General features: G+C 50.5%; 1 protein-coding gene across 4 annotated transcripts in view; it reads left to right on the top strand.

Moving 5' to 3' along the window:
- Bin1 (bridging integrator 1) overlaps positions 1–15,184 on the top strand; it is a 57,442-nt gene extending 42,258 nt beyond the window's left edge. For 2 of the 4 annotated variants that reach the window (XM_028762691.1, XM_028762692.1), the window contains exons 9-14: positions 998–1,080; positions 3,965–4,112; positions 11,262–11,333; positions 11,572–11,682; positions 11,885–11,986; positions 14,569–15,184. In XM_028762691.1, the coding sequence (XP_028618524.1) occupies positions 998–1,080; positions 3,965–4,112; positions 11,262–11,333; positions 11,572–11,682; positions 11,885–11,986; positions 14,569–14,676 (624 nt within the window). In that variant the 3' untranslated portion in view covers positions 14,677–15,184. Of the gene's footprint in view, positions 1–997; positions 1,081–3,964; positions 4,113–5,350; positions 5,480–8,365; positions 8,474–8,867; positions 8,892–10,331; positions 10,440–11,261; positions 11,334–11,571; positions 11,683–11,884; positions 11,987–14,568 lie in introns of all 4 variants that reach the window. The other 2 variants (XM_028762695.1, XM_028762693.1) reach the window with 2 other exon arrangements.
- Positions 15,185–18,206: the final 3,022 nt, after the last annotated feature.

The following is an 18,206-nucleotide window of genomic DNA, read 5'->3' as shown; positions in this document are numbered from 1 at the left end:
GGCTTCTCTTTTCTTCCTGTTTTTCCTCTTCCTTCTTAAAGATTTGAGGCAAACCATACAACAGGCAAGATGGTGAGATGGGGAAATGTGCTTGTCCCACAAGCCTGGTTAGGGATTCGGGCTTAGTTCTTGGAACTTAAATAATGGCACAAGGAGAGACTTAACTTTTCAGAATTGTTCCCCAATAAGAAATATGTAAATCAAAAAAGTCTAACAGGTATTTTAGGGAAGGAAACCTTTATGCAAAGTTAGTTCAAGGCACCAAAGGCAGAATTACGTATAAGTAGGAGAAAAATTCATCTCTGTACTTCCTAGTGGCCAGAGTAAAAAGAGAAACGTTTTCAGTAATGAGCCCCACAGTCTGCATGGGGCAACCTCTTTCTTCTGCTACCTTGTGCTTTTGGAGGGATTTCTGGAAGTTGTAGTTAGGTTTGGAGGCTTCTTAGCAAAATGACCTTAATAACCAGGATTAACATTAAGTCCTGCAATCTTGAAAAATGAGGTTTAAGAAATAAAATGTTGACATGCCTTATGTTTGAAATCCAGCAAGCAGGAAGACTAAGGTAAAGAGCTGTGAGCTGAGGCCAGGGCAGCTTACTGAGATATTGTCTCAAACTAAGATAACCAAAAAGAGCTGGGCCGTGGTCCAGTAGTGAAGTACTTGCCTAACGTGTAAAGCCTTTGGTTCAGTCAAAGGCTTTGCATATGTTAGACAAATATTCTACTTCGCCCCAAACAGTAGACTCTTGTGTAGGATATCCCTTTAAATAGCAAGAGAGGAAAGATGGCCCCCAGAGACAGCTGTGAACAACACAGCTCACGTCCCCTGGTTTCTATGCCATCCGTTGGTTTTCTGGGGTTCATTGTGTTGGTATCATCTTGCATTGGTGGAATCAGGGGAAGTCGTTCCTGGGAGAGGCAGGGGAAGGAGTGAGGAGCTATTTCTGTAGAAAGTGTGTGTGCCCAAGCCTGCTTCTCTTCACTCTTACTCCTGCAGCTCAATCAGAACCTCAATGATGTCCTGGTCAGCCTAGAGAAGCAACACGGGAGCAACACCTTCACAGTCAAGGCCCAGCCCAGGTGGGTTAAGGCAGGGAGGGTGAGGTCAGTGGGCCTGTGACTTGACGGTCAGCACCAGAGGCAGCTTCTTCTGGAGATCCTTGTCCTTCTTGGTCTTTGTGGGTTGGCCCTGGGCCTCTGGAAATCTTCCAGGCTCTGCCTCCTGGCATCAGGGAAACAGCTCCTGTAGTCTTGTTCTGTGGAGAAAGGAATGTAGCCAGGGAGCCTGCAGCTCCCTGAGCCTTCGTAGAGTAGAGGGCAAGATGGAAACAGGCACCATTGTTGACACAAGGCTGTGGTTCCTGGCATTCAGGCTTTCGTGCCTCTTGCTCAAGGTAAGGTCCAAGAATGGTGGCAGTACCTTGGTACTTTGTCCTTTGTTGCCTTTCCTGGGCAACTGCCAGGAGATGCTGTCACCTGAGGGAGATCATGAGGCGAAGGAATAGAAACAATCTGGAGTCTGGGATTGCATCCCTTCACCCTCTCTCCCTCCCTCTCCCCCTGCCCCCCACAGTGTGTGTGTGTGTGTGTGTGTGTGTGTGTGTGTGTGTAGAGAGAGAGGTGGGGGAGAGGGAGAGGGAGAGGGAGAGGGAGAGGGAAAGAGTTGGGGTATGTGGTATTGATCATGCTTGTTTGTGTAAGTTTGAGTGTGTGCACACTGCACACATGTAGACAACACTGTAAGCATCACTCTATTGCGCTGTAAAGTCTCTGCTGCCCAGAACTTTGGAGGGCTTCAATGAACAGTCTTATTCCTTTCTCTCCTCTGAAAAGGAAATGTGGAATGGACAGACAGGAGGTGTTCTGGGGAGCATGGGGGAGGGGAAGGTGGAATGAGGCTAATCTGTGGTCACTTTAGAGGGACCTGGCCCAGTTGGAAAGATTGTCGGGGCCCAGGCTGGATGAGCAGGTTCTTGGCCATACTCCTCACTAAGGTTGCCTATTTGTGCCCCACCCTGGCCTCCTGTAGCCTTCCAAGATCTGTCGCAACTATAGTTGGCAAGCAAGGACACAGGACAGAGACATGGGGTGAAGACTGAGGGCAGGTCCTCGAAGGGGAGACTAGAAGGCCTAGAGGTAAAGGCAGGAGACATCAGGGTAGGCTGGGGGTAGGTGGAAAATCCGGGGGGAGGAGCAGAGGGAGGAAGGCTGAGAACAGGTAGAGAACAGGGGCAGGCTGAAGTTAGTGTGGGAAGGTCAGAGACATGCTGAAGGGCAGACTAAGGACAGGTAGTGGCCATTTGTTAGAGGCCCCTAAACAGGAAGGAAGGAGAAGGTGGTGGACAAAGGTCTAGTTCTCCTGACTTCTCCTCCAAATGAAGCATCCACACTGCACCATTCCCACAGAAAGAAAACTAAACTGTTCTCACGGCTGCGCAGAAAGAAGAACAGGTACCGCCTTGAGTGCAGTGCCAAGGGCCTCTGGGGCCCCGCCCTGACTGCGCATGCGCCTTGTGACTGTGCCCTGTTGAAGGGCCCACTAACCCCTAACCTGCCCGTGTGTCCTGTTGCTTGGGGACATGTGTCAGGAGGTCATGGAGGACTTGGGATACTAGGGAGGCAGAAGGTACTGGAATGTGGTTTGAGCGTGAGTGTAGCCTTGTTCTTTGCACGCCCTAAAGTCAGCCCTGGGCTGCTGCTGACCGCCAGCTCATGGGTGGAACGAATGCTGAGCACAGACAAGGAGCCACACTGCTTACAACATTCGCCACATACACTGTGTTTTACATTGCTATGTAGTCTTTAGGGAGAAAATTATACCCCCATAAAACAAGACTGCCCTAGACCAGGCATATGGGGTACCAGTTCTAATGGTCCTTCTAGAATGTTGTAGGGCTTCACATGCCGACACCATAGCTGATTACTTCATATAGCTCTTGAGCAGCTGAAATGTGTGCATTGCGATCCTGGAAGCTGAGCTGAGAATGTTAATTTACTTAAATTAAGTAGGCCTATGACAGCTGTTGACTGCTGCCGTTCGCACGCATCAGCGGGTCCCTTGCCCCTGCAAATCCAGTGGGTGCAGGTGCGGTGCACGTCCCTGACCCCGCGTGTTCCCAAGTAGACTCTGCTGCTCAGGACTTGACACTCTTTCAACTGTCACCTCTCTGCAGTGGACCCACCAGTCCATCCGTGGCAGCTTTGCCTGGGGATGCCTCTCCAGGGTGTGGACTAAGCTTAGGGACCATGAGAAGGAAAGTGCAGCAGGCGTGAGGGTTCCTGGGTTGTGGTCAAATCTGTGCAGTTGGGAAGGGACGGCGGGGAGATGGTTCAGAGGTCTGCAGAGCAGGCTAGGGAGTAGGCTGAGTGAACAGGCTGCTGTCTGATGAAAGAGACTCACTTTGCCTCTAGGATGTCTGGCTTGCTTGTGCTCTGAGGCCCTGGTGGGGAGGAGACTGGTTCTCGCTGGTGCTCCCTTGCTTCCAAGGCAAGCCCCCTATGAACCACACAGGAGCATGTCCTGGTCTTCACACTTCTACTCTGTCCATGCACACGGTTCCATAAAGGGACTCATAAGGGCTCACATGCACACTTAGGTTTCACATATGGATCCATAGGACACACACATATGAATACCTGTATCCATAGGGCACACACTTCAGCCCACAGTGTTTTTCACATGTGGGTCCGTGGGGCTCACGAATGGACACACAGATTTACATATAGGGCCGTTGTGCTCACACATGCACACAGTGTCACATGTGGATCCCTGGGCTGCATACAGGTACACACATGTCCTCTTGTGGATCCATGGAACTTACACATGCACACACAGCTCTACATGTGGACCCATGGGGTTCACACATACACTCATGTAACTCCCCGTGGCAGCCACCAGGTGCTCATAGACTGCTCCAGGCCTTGGTTCTTTGTTCTGCTGATACCAGTCTCTGTTCTTCTACAGTGACAGTGCCCCTGAAAAAGGTAACAAGAGCCCTTCACCTCCTCCGGATGGCTCCCCTGCTGCTACCCCTGAGATCAGAGTGAACCATGAGCCAGAGCCGGCCAGTGGGGCCTCACCTGGGGCCACCATCCCCAAGTCCCCATCTCAGGTAGGCATGACTGTTATCTCTATGTCCTGGTTTTCTTCTCTTACTCTTTCTTTGCTGTTATCCTCTCCTCTTTCTCCATAATCCACTGCCTGGGCCTGAGTGGGTTTTGAGCCTGAGCCTCTGCTCCATGAAGAACCAGTACTGACCTCAGTCTGCACGGGCTACACTGAACCTGGTGGCCCCAGTGTACTTCACAGTGGTATTTGAAAACGTTCTCATCCATAGAAGTGCAGCACTTCCCCTTCCGTGTCTCCTCGTTTCTCTGTCCTGTTTCCTTGACTCCTTTTTCTCTCTAGAGAGTTGCTCTGAGTGTTCAGCCTCTGAGTATCCAGTCTCTCTCCAGACTCTGGAGCTCTGACCCTTTCTCTGGCGGGGACTGAGGGAGGAACCCTATTAGGTGGTCTCACAGGATTATCAAAGTAACAGAAAGAGTATGGTCTCAGTGAGGAGAGGTGGGAGACACCTCAGGGGCATGGGTTCAGTCCTCTCCAACCTGTCCTGTTCAACTAGGCCCTCTGGGTTGCAGCAGAGGTCCCAGGAGCAGGCAGCTGAGTGGTGTTAAACAGAGTGAGTCCTCTAGCTTCTGTTCTCGGACACCTAGGCCAGGGATGCGGAGAGAGGCAGTAGAGCCCACATCTGAGCAATGCGCTCCCATTGTTGAGGTTGGATCCCAGGCCAGTGGGCAGTGCTGGGCACACTTCTGTTCACTGACTCTTTTTAACTGCCCCAGGGCAAGAGGAAAGAAACCAAGACTAAGGCAGTCCTTCACCTGATCTGCTTCTGTGTGGTCATCGCAGGGACCTAGTTCAGGCTGACTTCTTTAGGGACAGCCTGAGCCCGAGCTGGGGCTCTGTGGAAGGAAAGTCTGTGGGAGGGCGGAGATTAGGGGAGTCAGCCTGTCACTCAAAGTTCCTTCCTAGGTAGGCAAGGAAGACTCCCCCAGTGGGCTATGGAGGTCAGAACCAGGTAGGTCTTGATCTGCCTCTGTTTACCTTCTTCGCTTCTATTCACTTCTTTATCTTTTTGCACAGTGGTTTTGGACCTCCTGTCTTGAAGTCTTCCCTTGGGGTGTCCTGTCATTTTGGTGTCTGTTTAGGGGAGCATTGACTCATTTGTTCTTCCCAGTGACCTGGGTGGGGCCGTGGCCCAGGAGTGACTAACTTAACCTTGGCTTTGTCTCTGTCTCCCTGTGCTGCACTCTGCCATGCCTCCCACGCTTCCCCCTTGCTGGCCCACAGCTCCGGAAAGGCCCACCTGTCCCTCCGCCTCCCAAACACACCCCATCCAAGGAGATGAAGCAGGAGCAGATTCTCAGCCTTTTTGATGACGCATTTGTCCCTGAGATCAGCGTGACCACCCCCTCCCAGGTCAGCCGTGTCCACCGCGGCCCAGCCTTCTTCTCTAACATCACTCTTTCTCTCAGAGCATGCATGGCCTTTCATCCTCCACCCTGAAACTCTGAGCTTCTCTCAGGAGCCAAGAATTTGGCTGGAGAGATGGCCTGGAGCCTCCATTTTTGATCCATCCATCTTCTTTTCCTCCATCATCATTATCATCATCATCATCATCACCACTATTTCCATTCCCCACCCATCGGAGCATGCACCATGGCTAGATAAGGGGACATGATTGTGACAGGTCTTCCCTGTTTCTTGGTGGTGTTGATCAATCACAGTGATTGATGTTATAATGGGGAACATGGAGTGGTTGGACAGCCATGGAATGTTTCCTTGTACAGGTGACATTTGCCTGGGAAGGACTCACAGAGACATTGCTTTGGTTAGAGATAGCTGAATTAGGCCAGAAGGGCTGAGGGCTCACTAAGTGGTACAGGTGGCTGGCAATGCTAGGAATCAGGCAGAGCCCTGGTGGATACTATAATGACCTAAATGCAGAGACATAACCTGTCAGGAGGTTGTTTGTGTCATGAAATGCCCACCCTTGGATGGAGATAGAGAGGGACGTGCCTTCTGTGGTGGAAGACCATCTTGTTAAGATCGGAGTAGGCCAACACACAGTAGGCTGACACACAGTCAGACCGCCTAGGGTGATCAGTTCCCTGCTTCAGGATGACCTTAAGTCTCCTAGCCTCCTACCCTATACAAGGTGTCCCTGTTGTGGAGGTGGCTAGTCCAGACACTAGGGGACTTAGCCCTTCCCAGGTCTCTCTAGACCCTAACGTCCCCAGGGTCATTTGTACATCCCAGATTCCCAGAGAAGGGGGCAGAGTCTGAGGGTGGGAGTGTGGAAGAAACAACTTAGCAGGGAGATCAGTGGCTGAGTCACCAGGCACCTAGAGAGAGTGGGCCTTCAGCTCCTGTGGAAGGACTGCACAGCGGAACCAAAACCCCTGTTCGGGAAGGTGCTACAGAGGCAGGGAGGGACAGTCAGTCTGGGACTGGGCGGAGAGTCTTCAGACTAGGTTGTTGCTGGGATCCTTCCCTTTCTTCCTGAGATGCCTGTGGCTGGTGGGTACCTGGGCAGGTGACCAATGTGTGTTTAAGGTGAGGGGTGGGATACCATGGGCACTAGTGGATGCTGGCAGGTACCTGGGCAGGTGACCAGCATGTGTTTAAGGTGAGGGATGGGATACCATGGGCGCTAGTGGATGCTGAGGGGAGATGGTATAGCTTCTTACTTACACTGTCTTGTTTGATTTTCGAACGCTCCCTGTGAAGGGACATACCCCATTTATCTGGTGAGGGACCTGATCTACAGCTTGTTCCATGACCATGTGTCAGAGGGAGCCATACAGTGGCCCACCAGGCTCCATGTGTTCCCCTCCCCCCATGTCATTGCATGCCTTGCTTGCTGGTTCTTATGTCTATCTTCAAGCTACCGGTCTGTTAGGGGGTGGAAGAGAAGGTTGGGTTGGTATTGCATGAGTAGGGGTGGGCTCATGTTGTCTGTGGTGCCAACAGGCTGCTTGGTGTGATGTGGTGTGCAGTGTGGGAAAGAGTCTCTTGCCACAGGCAGGCTTGAGAGATGAGCAGCTCCCTGATTGGGGGCCGCTGTTTACAGCACTTTGGGTGTATTGCTGTCTGGGCCTGGGTGACTTCTAAGGAGCATGGAGGGGTAAGATTGGAGGCTGAATGACAGAGGTGCCTGCATCACTTGCACAGGATGCATTTCAAAGCCCTGAGGCATCTCCAGCCCAGCTTCTGGACAAGGTTGGCTGGAAGGAAAGAAGGAAAGCTTCTGAGATCAACCTGAGGTCACTTGTTCTGTGAAGTGGGTCCACTTGACCTGGCCCAATTGTGCACCATCTGGCCCTTAGTGTCCTCAGGACTGTAGAGGCTCCTCTGAAGAGCCACAGGCCATATTCCAAACTTTCCAGCCTTTCTTCATGGGAGCCTTGGGATGAGTACAGGCCCAGGATGCCCTCTCTCAGAGTTGGACTCCCATGGAAAGCAAGCAGAAGTCAGAAGAGGCACCCTGAACCATCTTCCTGCTTCCACTGGGATGAAGTCTTCCATAGCTCTGAGGAGAAAGCCCACAAGCAAAGCTAGACAGCAACTTCTTTACATCAGCTTGTCCTCATGCACTGGTGTCATCCAACATCCTCCCAGCCTTGAACTCTTATCCTAGTCAGCAACGATTGACTTGTTCAGGGGTCTCCCTCAAAGGCTAGCCTGGGGTACACTGGAGCTCTATATTGTTGTTGGAATACTAGCTTCATGTATACAGCGGGGCTGTAGCCAGGTTCCCTAAAAGGGAGTCTGGAGGTGGCTGTGGGTGTTGTCTGTAGCTGTAATGCAGGTACTCCTAGGCTCCCTGACACCGGGATCCCATACTGAAGATGCCCTTGGGGCATGTATGCTGCTAAGTCTTTCCTCATCCTTAGAGCTGAATGACAGGTTGGGGTGTCCCAGAGAGCGACTTGGCTGGGAGACTTAGGTGGGCATGTCTAGACCAGGCTACCATCTTGTTCTGCTCTTGATATACAGGGGCAAGGTCAGGTGAGCTTGTCGGGACAAAGGGCAGAGAAGAGACAGGAGTGATCTGATCTTGGCTGAAACAAAACAAAACAAAAACAAACAAAAAAACAAAACAAAACAACAACAACAACAAAACTGGCCCGTAGTTGGATGTTGTAGTTTCGATCAGATATCCTCACATAGGTGGTGACCTGTACTAGTTTGTGTAGTTGTAGACGGTACTGTGTGTGTGTGAGTGTGTTTTCCTCTGTGTGCACAAGGCATAGGTCCAATCCGTTACTAACTGCTTCCTTCCTCTGCTGTGCTGTCACCAAGTTTGAGGCCCCTGGGCCTTTCTCAGAGCAGGCCAGTCTACTAGACCTGGACTTCGAGCCCCTTCCACCAGTGGCAAGCCCTGTGAAGGCACCCACACCCTCTGGTCAGGTTGGTTGTGCCCACCAATGCCCATGGCCCATCAGCCTCAGGACTAAGCCTTGTGCTTGTGTGAACCACATAGGTCCAAGTCTTTGGGGGCGAGGCCTTTTGCCCAGTGACCTAGCCCTTATCCCAGTCCTTAGCCCCTGGACTTCCTTTGGATGTAGAACAGATGTGGGCTAGCTGGGTGTTCTTCCTCAGGGAACATTTCACAACCTCTGGTCATTCCAGCATCCCGCCCCATTACGTACCCTGTGGGCCTCCCTGAGCTGGGATCTGAAGCCCTTAGAGCCAAGTTTGGAGCCTGCAGGATTGGGGTGTGAGTGGGGTCCCTTGGTGTGCTTGCTCCCCTGTCTCTAACCTGTGTATTGACTCTGTCCTTTTCCTGTTACTGCTGCCTCAGTCAATCCCATGGGACCTCTGGGAGGTAAGCCACACATTTGTTCTGCACCAGTGCCTGCACCCCTGGGGGCTGCCTCTCTTAGTGTGAAGCCCCAGTCTCTTCTCTCCCCAGTCTCCCTACGGGCACACTTGCTTATCTGTGCTCATATGCACAGGGGCAGGGAGACTGCACCCCGTTATCAGGACCAGGTAATGGGGCTCCTTGGTAGCTCAAGGCTGGGTCTTACATTGGTTAGATTTCAGGTCTTGTTGATTTACCTTGTCAAGTAGCCAGATGGTCATCTAAAATGGCTATCTGGCCAAGGAGTCCTGACTACAGTGAAGTATTAGAAAGCTGTTTTTCGGGGGACCCACCCCTGGGATCTCTGGACATGGAGGCTCAGAGACTCAGAGACTCACACTTGGAATGTGCTCACAGTTGGTGATAACAGAATCAGGGTTCCAGGACACAATCTCACAAGAGCCAACAGCAGCCAGGACTCTGGGGAGTTTCTATAAAAGAGCTCTGTTCTGTAAAGTGCTAGCTGAGTTTGATAAAAATCCCAGGCATTGGGCTGGAGAGACAGTTCAATGGTTAAGAGCACTTACTGTTCTTACAGAGGACTGGGTTCTAGTTCTAGTACTCGTATCAGGTGGTGTGCAATTGCCTATAATGTCAGTTCCAGGGGATCTGATGCCTTCTGGGCTCTGGAGGCCTCTGCACACATGTGGTACATATACACTTACACACACACACACACACACACACACACACACACACACACGGAAATAAAAATAATAATAAATCCTTTTAAAAGATACCAGGTGTGGTGGCACAAGTTTGAGGGGCAGAAATTGGGGGGGGGGTGTCTCTGGATCTTGCTGGCCAGTCAGTCTAGCTGAAATGGTGAGTGCCGAGTTCAGATGAGAGACACTGCCCCCTAAAGAGTGAAGTAGACAGTGTCTGAGGAAGACAGAAGAGCTTCCACAAACATGTCACATATGTGTGCAAGCATCATGCCCATCACACAGACACATACACAGATACACAGACATATACACATGCATACACACACACACACACACACACACACACACACACACACACAGAGAGAGTGAGAGAGAGAGAGTGAGAGAGAGAGAGAGAGAGAGAGAGAGAGAGAGAGAGAGAGTCTTTCTGCAATCACCAGAGAAATAAGATTGGAGTGGGCTGGCAGGGCCATTTTGGCTATTTTGGTAGATAGTATGTTGTGTGGTGACATCATTTTGGTAGATGCTATGCTGTGTGGTGATGTCACACCTGCCTGACAAGAGGAATGGGAAGCAGTTGACCCCACAAAATTCTGACCACCCTGATACCCCGAGCCACATCCCTTTGTTAATGCTGGTCACTAAAGACCACCCTCTCTTGTCTCCTGCCCTTGTCCAATATGCCTTTCCCACCTGGTCTTTTCACCCCTCCCCCATCTTGGTGGCCTGTCACTAGCCCACAGAGAGTCAAGCTGGCATCCTGCCTTCCGGGGAGCCCAGTTCTGCTGAGGGCAGCTTTGCTGTGTCCTGGCCCAGCCAGACAGCCGAGCCAGGGCCTGCCCAAGTAAGTGCTCCCTCCTCCTGTTCCCATCTGGCGGCTTCCCGTCTCTGGGGTGTAGCATGGACAAAGAGCCAGAGGACATGCACAGTACAGACAAGGCCTGGTGGCCCTAGGTTGTTGTCGCTAGGGAATCCCTAAGGTGGGTGATCGTGGCTCAAGTCACATCTTTTACTCTCTTACCTCAAAGTAACCCTTGCAGAGCGGGGTGTGGTGGTGGTGGAGGGACATTTTAGACAACCTAACATTTCCCAGAATTTTCTTGTCTTCATCATAACTGTATCGAGAAGATGCTTTTATCTTTGCTATATTTGAAAAACTGGAGGGCAGGAAGGTTGAATAACTAGTGTTCAGTGCTCAGAAGTGGCAGAGTCTGGGTGTTGGTTGAGGTTAGCCCACAGTGGAGTCTTTGTCATGGTCTACTGTAGCATTCTGTGGAGAAGGCAGCATCCAGGACTGAAGATCCTGCCTGATATCCTAAGCATGCTTGGCAGGTCCAGGCTATCCAGCAGCCTCTAGCTAGCCAGTCAGGGGCTGGCAGAGTGGGCAGGACGAGGTGTGGTATTTAGAGGAAAGGGCTTGAAGGTAGGGTTTACCGTTCACTAAGGTGCAGACTGTTCCCTACACACCCTCCCACTGTGTGTCAGCTAGTATTTTCTCTCCACCTGCCTGTCCTGCTGGGTGCCCCAGGATTGTGTAAGACACATTTCTAGGCCAGCTGGGCCAATACCTGTGGCCCCACCTCCCACTTGCACGCTGCCCTACTGTGGTGTGTTGTGGATACATCCTGCTCTGTATCTGATCCCTTGCTGGCATTTTATGTTGCAGCCAGCAGAGGCCTCCGAGGTGGTGGGTGGAGCCCAGGAGCCAGGGGAGACAGCAGCCAGTGAAGCGACCTCCGTAAGACGGCAGGGACCGTGCCCTGTTTTTTCTTCCCTGTTGTCTGTCTGCCCAGTGCTGTCTGTCTTCTGCCTGTCTGCAGCTTCCCTGTGTTCCTCACCCATGTGGGTGCAGGGCACAGTTCCCTGAAGAGCACAGGGCAGGGTAGTTTGGCACCAGACACACGAACACAACCCCTTCCTTCCTGTGGTTTTTCCCACACTGCCATTGATCCAGCTGACTTATCCCCTATCCCTAGAGCTCTCTTCCGGCTGTGGTGGTGGAGACCTTCTCAGCAACTGTGAATGGTGCCGTGGAGGGCAGCGCTGGGACTGGACGCTTGGACCTGCCCCCAGGATTCATGTTCAAGGTGAGCGTAGGCTAGCCTTTGTCTCAGGTGCCTTGGGGTCACCCTTGTTTAAGGATAAGACACTTAGCCCAGGAGACCTGTGGCCCACTCTAAGTCTACTTTATGCTATAGCTGGTGTACAGTGCAAACACACATACACCTCAGTCTTTTGCAGGCTAGATGGGGGACATAACCCCCTGACATGCTCTCCCAACTTTTACAGGTGCAAGCCCAGCATGATTACACGGCCACTGACACTGACGAGCTGCAACTCAAAGCTGGCGATGTGGTGCTGGTGATCCCCTTCCAGAACCCAGAAGAGCAGGTGAGCCTAGGGCGCTAGATTCCCCAGGCTGATGATGTAATGGTGGGCATGGCCAGCAGGGGGGCAGCAGAGGCTCACTGGAGCAGGGCATGTCTAGGTTGGCAATTACCTGCATCTCTTTTCTTTAATCTTATTTATATTCCTTTCCCTGTCCCTGTCCTCTCACTTTAGCCGGTGGTAGTGCATTTTATTTCTTCCAGCTGCCCTGCCAACTTTTGCATCTGAGTTTTTTCTTATCTTTGCCATGCTCTTGGCCTTGAGGCCTGCCTTCCTTCTACGGGGTTCCTGCCTACAGTGACAGAGCGCTAGGCTAGGCTCACACTGGCCTTCTGGGCTGGCTCTACTCTGTATGGTTGGCCTCTTGCCCTAAGGAGGTATTGGCTGAGCTATGGGTGCTACAGTGTGTGTGTGTGTGTGTGTGTGTGTGTGTGTGTGTAGGCTAGAAGCCAACCTTAGTTTTCCATCTTTAGGAGCCATAGGGTCAGCCTGTCTCTACTTCTTCAGTGCTGGGTGCCAATACATTCCCCTACATCTGACTTTTTACATGGGTTTTGGGGTTGGAACTCAGTTCCTCATGCTAAGTGGCAAGGACATTGCTAACCGAGAATTCTCTAGCCCCATCTACTGCTGCTTCTGAAGTCCTAGGAATCTACTGGCCACTTCGGGTGGGTCTTTCCTAGCTGGGTGAGATTTTGAGAAGCATAAGCCCTGGCCGCCAGCCATCAGGGTGGTTGTGTATGAGTGCTGGAGGGGTTGAAAGGGGACCTATAGAAGAGACTGATAAAGATGCAGAGATGTGTTAAGAGCACAGAAAATGTTAGAATAAAATGGCACAGATCCAGGGAGGTGCCAGGCATAGTCCGGCTTTGGGACAGTCACTGTAACTCCAGCAGTGAGGGCTTGCACAGAAAACCCTGGGGGGTTAGTGTCAACGGGAAGAGTAAGATGGAATCGGAGGCCGGAATAGAATGGATTCAGGACCTTCTGACGGGCGTGTCTGCCCTGTAACCCATGGTCCTCATGTGTTCTGGGATAGCTACAAATGCGAACCCAACATAAAACAGCAAACTTATTTAGAACATTGTGAGATTCTGTTTGTTTTGAGACAAGGTCTCATGTTTCTAGGGCTAGCCTAGAACTTACCATATGGCTGAGAATGGTCTTGGAATCCTGATCTTCCTGCCTTTGCCTCCAGAGTTCTGGGGTCACTGACATGCACTCCCATGCCTGGTTCATGGGGTGCTGGGGATTGAACCTGGTGCATGTCAGGCTGGCCTCCTGCCAACTCAACCACATCCCAGTCCCTAGAAGGATGGATTTGTTTGTTTGCTTTTGTTTGCAACTTGGTTAACAGTTCTCAAGCATGAACTTTGTGCCCGCAGCAGCTGTCACAGTGTCTAAATGCTGAACACATCTGTCAGAAGCTTTACAATTTTTATCACATTATTTGTGTGTGTGTTTGTGTGCACGTGCATATGACACGGGCTGCACCTGCTGTAAGAGAACAACTTACAGGAGGCTTCAATCCTTCTATCACATCGGATCCAGGGATTGAACTGAGGTTTTTAGACTTGGCAGCAAGCCACAGGTTTTTGTTTGTTTTGTTCTCAGTGCTGGGTATTGTATTGAATCAAGGGCTACATGCATGCTCTACCAGTATGCTGTATTTCCAGCCCTCCCTTTACATTTTTAATTTTGGGTCAGGATCTCAGTAAATTGTCTGGAGGTAACCTTGGACTCACTCACTCTAGTCCAGGCTGGCCTTGAACTTCTGATCATCCTCCAGAATAGCTAGGAACGCAAGCCTATACTAACAGGTCTGGTTAGATGTTCTTAGCTGCTAGTACTTAAGGAACTTTTTAGATGTTTCTAGAAGTCTGAAGACTTGGTGTGACAGTTGGGTTCCTCTTGGAAGTTGTTAGAACTTGGGAAACCCAGGTCCAGAGAGACACACAGGAGTCAGAAGACCCTGGGCTCTGAAGGAAGCTTCAGCAGCGGGGTGGGGTGGAGGGAGTTGGGGAGTGAGGGGGTAGACACGGGGACAAGGAGAGGAGAGGGTGTGTTGGAACAAGGGAGTGGGTCCAGGATCATCTGCCATCTAACTAGACTATGAGACCCTATAGCTTGTATTTGTGGCTGTATTTTAAGTCCCAAGGACTGTCTGGGACAGTTAGTGTGACAGCTATCATTTGTCACTGCCTATAGCTCGGATTCATTGTGGACCCCATCCCAGAACAGGTGAAAGAGACTTGGCTCTCTTCAGAGCTGTAGAGGAGTGGCAAGGACTGGCGGCAGCCGCGTGTGGCAGGCGCCGGCCGTTTGCTGTATCTAGAGGGTCTGGATTCTTAGAGGGATGCATGCATCTCAAGCAGCAGATGGTTATGGGCCAAGACTGACGACACAGTTCAGGCTTGACGACACAGTTCACTTGACGACACAGTGCAATGCCCAGGCACAGAGGATTCCGAATAGCAGGCCGACTGGCTCCTCCCAGGTCTGCTCCTCCCAGGTCTGCTTGGGTCCTAGTATCCTTGAGGGCGTTGTGAGGTGCGCCTGTGTTATTCATGCTCTGTTGGCCCCAGGATGAAGGCTGGCTCATGGGTGTGAAGGAGAGCGACTGGAATCAGCACAAGGAACTGGAGAAATGTCGCGGTGTCTTCCCGGAGAATTTCACAGAGCGGGTGCAGTGACGGAGGAGCCTCTGCATCCTTCCGGTGTGTGAAGAACCTTTTCCCAAAAGATGTGTGCTTTTCTTTTTTTTCTTCATCTCTCTTCTGTTTTGTTTTTGTTTTGTTTTGAAACTCTTGAAAAGTGTCGGGAAATTGGAGAGCAGAAACCTAAGCCAAGAGGTGTTCCCCCCAAAGATGAGGTGGTTTTCCAAAGAGCCGTCCGACCCAGTTCAGTGGACTTCTCCAGTGTTCCCGAAGCTGCTGTGTCCCCTCCCTAGTTGAGTTCCCGATGCCCGCATGTTCAGGGCGGGCCGGGGGTGCAGAGCCACCGCCACACTTGCCTGACGCTTGGCCGCGCCACCGAGCAGGGCTTGGGTCCTCTTCTGGCAGCTGCCCTGGGCAGGGCCTGCACACTGGCCCAGCCTGGTCCCGCTCTGCAGACCAACCGTGTGCTGTTTGAAAATAAGCCCTAGTGTTCAAAATGCAGCGAAACAAACAAAAAAGAAAAACCTGACAAAACCACCCAGAACAATGTGTGTCTTTCTTTGCTTCTATTGTGTGAGTGAGATCTAGGCCAACTGAGGCTTTTTTATTGCTGGTGTCCCTGAGGTACTGGGGCTGAGGAATTCTGCACGGATAGCACCTCCCCTAGACTCATGGTGTGAGGTCCCTGGGGTTTCCACTGGCGGTGGGTGGGTTAGAGGTCAAGTGGTGGACACTCTGGGTACAGTCCTAGGTCACCTTATTGAACACACATCAGCACTTTTTTTGGAATGGGCAGATGGGTGGACAGCACTCACTGAATGCTAGCCCCAAGTACTAAGAAATGGAAAGGACCTGCAAGGAGTGGTGGGCCTCAGACCTCATGGGGAGCCTGAGTCTCGCTGGGGAAGGGCCAGGATATACCTGAAGGTGAGCCAGCTGAGTGAATTCCCATCCCCACTCTCTCCCTGTGGCCCCTCTGGACACAGCTACTTCTGTTTGCCTCATGAACAGATGAAGGAGTTCAACCCAGGACTTCAGAAACACCCTGGCCTCCAGAGAAGGCCAACTAGGCATCTTCAGGATTTGGGTTTAGCATGAAGTCCCCTGCCTTGCTACAAGTGACTAGATTGCTTGCTGTGGGCTCCAACCCCAGTCTTATTTGGGTAACAAATAGAGGCAGCCTCATCAGAGTAACACTGTGTAGGGTGGAATGTCCAGCCTGCAGCCTGTTCCCTACTAAACCCCCAGGATAGCTGTAAACCTGGCCTGACACAAAAGTATAAAGCTTATTTAAAGTAGTGTAAGATGTCTTGTGCGGACTTGTTTGGTAATTCAATTCACGGTTCTGAGGTGTGAACCTTGTTTCTTGCTCTGATGGCAGAAGGTTGGACACACCTGTAGAACATTATTTTTAGTCACCTGCTTAGAAAGCTATAGCTTTCTTCTCCTTCCTTCCCCTTGTCCTTTCTCTTGGGGGGACTTGGGTTTGGAGCCCAGCTCTGAGCCTAGGATGCAAGGTCCCTCTGCTCTATGGGGGTTTGCAGCAAGGGTCTTCAGTGTGGAAGATTTTCAGTCATTTTCACTAAAAACTAGTGTAATTAGAAAGTATTTGCACTAGGTTTTACTGTACTTCAAGATTCAAAGATATGTCATAAGGGCATCTTGCCCACACCACACCCATCTACCTAACCCCCACTCCATCCTTAAAAAAAAAAAAACAAATAAAACCAAGATCTATTTATATAGCCCAGGCTGACTGTGATCCTTCTGCCTCAGCCTCTGGTCCTGAAATTATAGGCCTGTCCCACCATTCCTGATGGTGGCCATGTACCTAGGAGCTGGGTGTCGCAGGGTTCCTGTCAATCAGGAGATTCAGAGCCAGGCAGCAGTACCATTGTCTCGTTTCTGCAACACTACCTTATGAAAATCACTTAAGAAAGAAGGATTTATTCTAGCTCACAGTTCGGGAGCCTGTCATGGCAGAGAGGGTGTGGCAGTAATAGCTCACAGTGGGGAGGCCATGGCAGCAGAAGCAGAAAGTGTCTGGTCATCTTACATCCAGTCAGGAAGCTGAGCAAGAGGGATGCTGATGCAAAGCTTGCAGACTCTTTATTCAGTCTGGCACCTCAGTGGAATGGAGCCACCACATAGGGGCAAGTCTTTCTACTTAGTTAATCCACTCTAGAAAAGTGGGCCGAAGACCTTAACTTAAACCCAGAATCAGAAACTGCTAGAGGAAAATATGGGACATACTTCAAGATACCATAGAAGTAAGAAACAGGGCTATTGAAACAGAGGCTTTTCTGCTTACGAGGCTGGAGGGATGTCTTGGTGGTTGAGAGCCCTTCACAGTCTTTCAGAGGGTCTGAGTTGAGTTCCTAGCACACATAAGAGAGCTCAAACTGCCTGTAACTCCAGCCTCTGTCTTCACTTAAATATACATATACACACAGACACACGAAAAATAAAATTAAAAAAAAATTAAAAAGTTTCTGCTCATCAAGTAGAACTATCAACAAAATAGTCTATATTATGAGAGGAAGTCCCTGATGTTAAACCTCAGATAGGGGCTTGATGTCTGGAATTTATAAAGAGCTGTAAAAATTAAATACTAAAACCACAAAAACAAAACTGAAAAAAACAAGACATAAAAACAACCCAAGCTACTGACGGAAAAAAAAAAAAAAAGGTGTGTGTGTGGGATATGTGTGTTCTAATGACAGTTCCTAAAAGAAACACAAATGGCCAATGTGTGTTATTAAAAAAGTATTAAATATCCTTATCGACTATGGGAATATAAATGGAAACTTTTAATATTCCATCGCTGGACCTGTGGGTTGGATAGCTCAGTGGTTAAGGCCACAGAGCCTGAAGACTAGAGTTTGATCCTCTAGGAGAACCAGCCCCTGTGAACTGTCCTCTGACCTTTGAATGCACACTGTGGCACACACGCTCCTCCACCCTCAAACATCATTGCACCCTAGTCAGGATGGTTAGGATCAAGAAAACAAACGACAACAAATGCTTAGTGAGGAGGTGTGGGAAGAAGTACTCCTCAGTCAACTGTGGGTGTGAGAACTGGGTCGGCCATTATGGACACCAGCGAGGAGCTTTCTCAAAAAAATTAACAATTACATGACTCATTTCTACACCTCCTGGGAGTAACTGCACATCTGTGGTTAGCGTTGGGTTCTTCACAGTGGCTAGGAAGTGGAGGCAGCTTGAATATCCATCAACAGAGGAACAGATAATAGAAGTACACTGTACATGCACATGGTGAAATTTCATTCAGCTGTAAAAAATTAAAATAACAAAATATACAGGAAATAGGATGGATCTGCAAAGTGTATTGAGTAAGGTAACAGACTCAGGAAACAGAAAGAAAAACACAGGGAGCTGAGGCGGACCCCAGACCATCCCAGAGCTAAGAAACTCGTGCAGTAAGAGGAAGGGCTTAATGTGACCATGTCCCATGTAGCACCAAGGATTTCTGTTCTACAAGTAGATATAGTTTCTGACCACGAGCATCCTGAGGAAAACCAGCCTGTGTTTGGACAGCATGAATG

The sequence above is a fragment of the Grammomys surdaster genome, unplaced genomic scaffold (genome assembly GCF_004785775.1).
Source record: "Grammomys surdaster isolate TR1022 unplaced genomic scaffold, NIH_TR_1.0 135, whole genome shotgun sequence".
In the NCBI taxonomy this organism is placed as follows: Eukaryota; Metazoa; Chordata; class Mammalia; order Rodentia; family Muridae; genus Grammomys; species Grammomys surdaster.
Note: the sequence above shows the minus strand (reverse complement) of the source record. Positions and strands in the feature narration are given on the sequence as shown.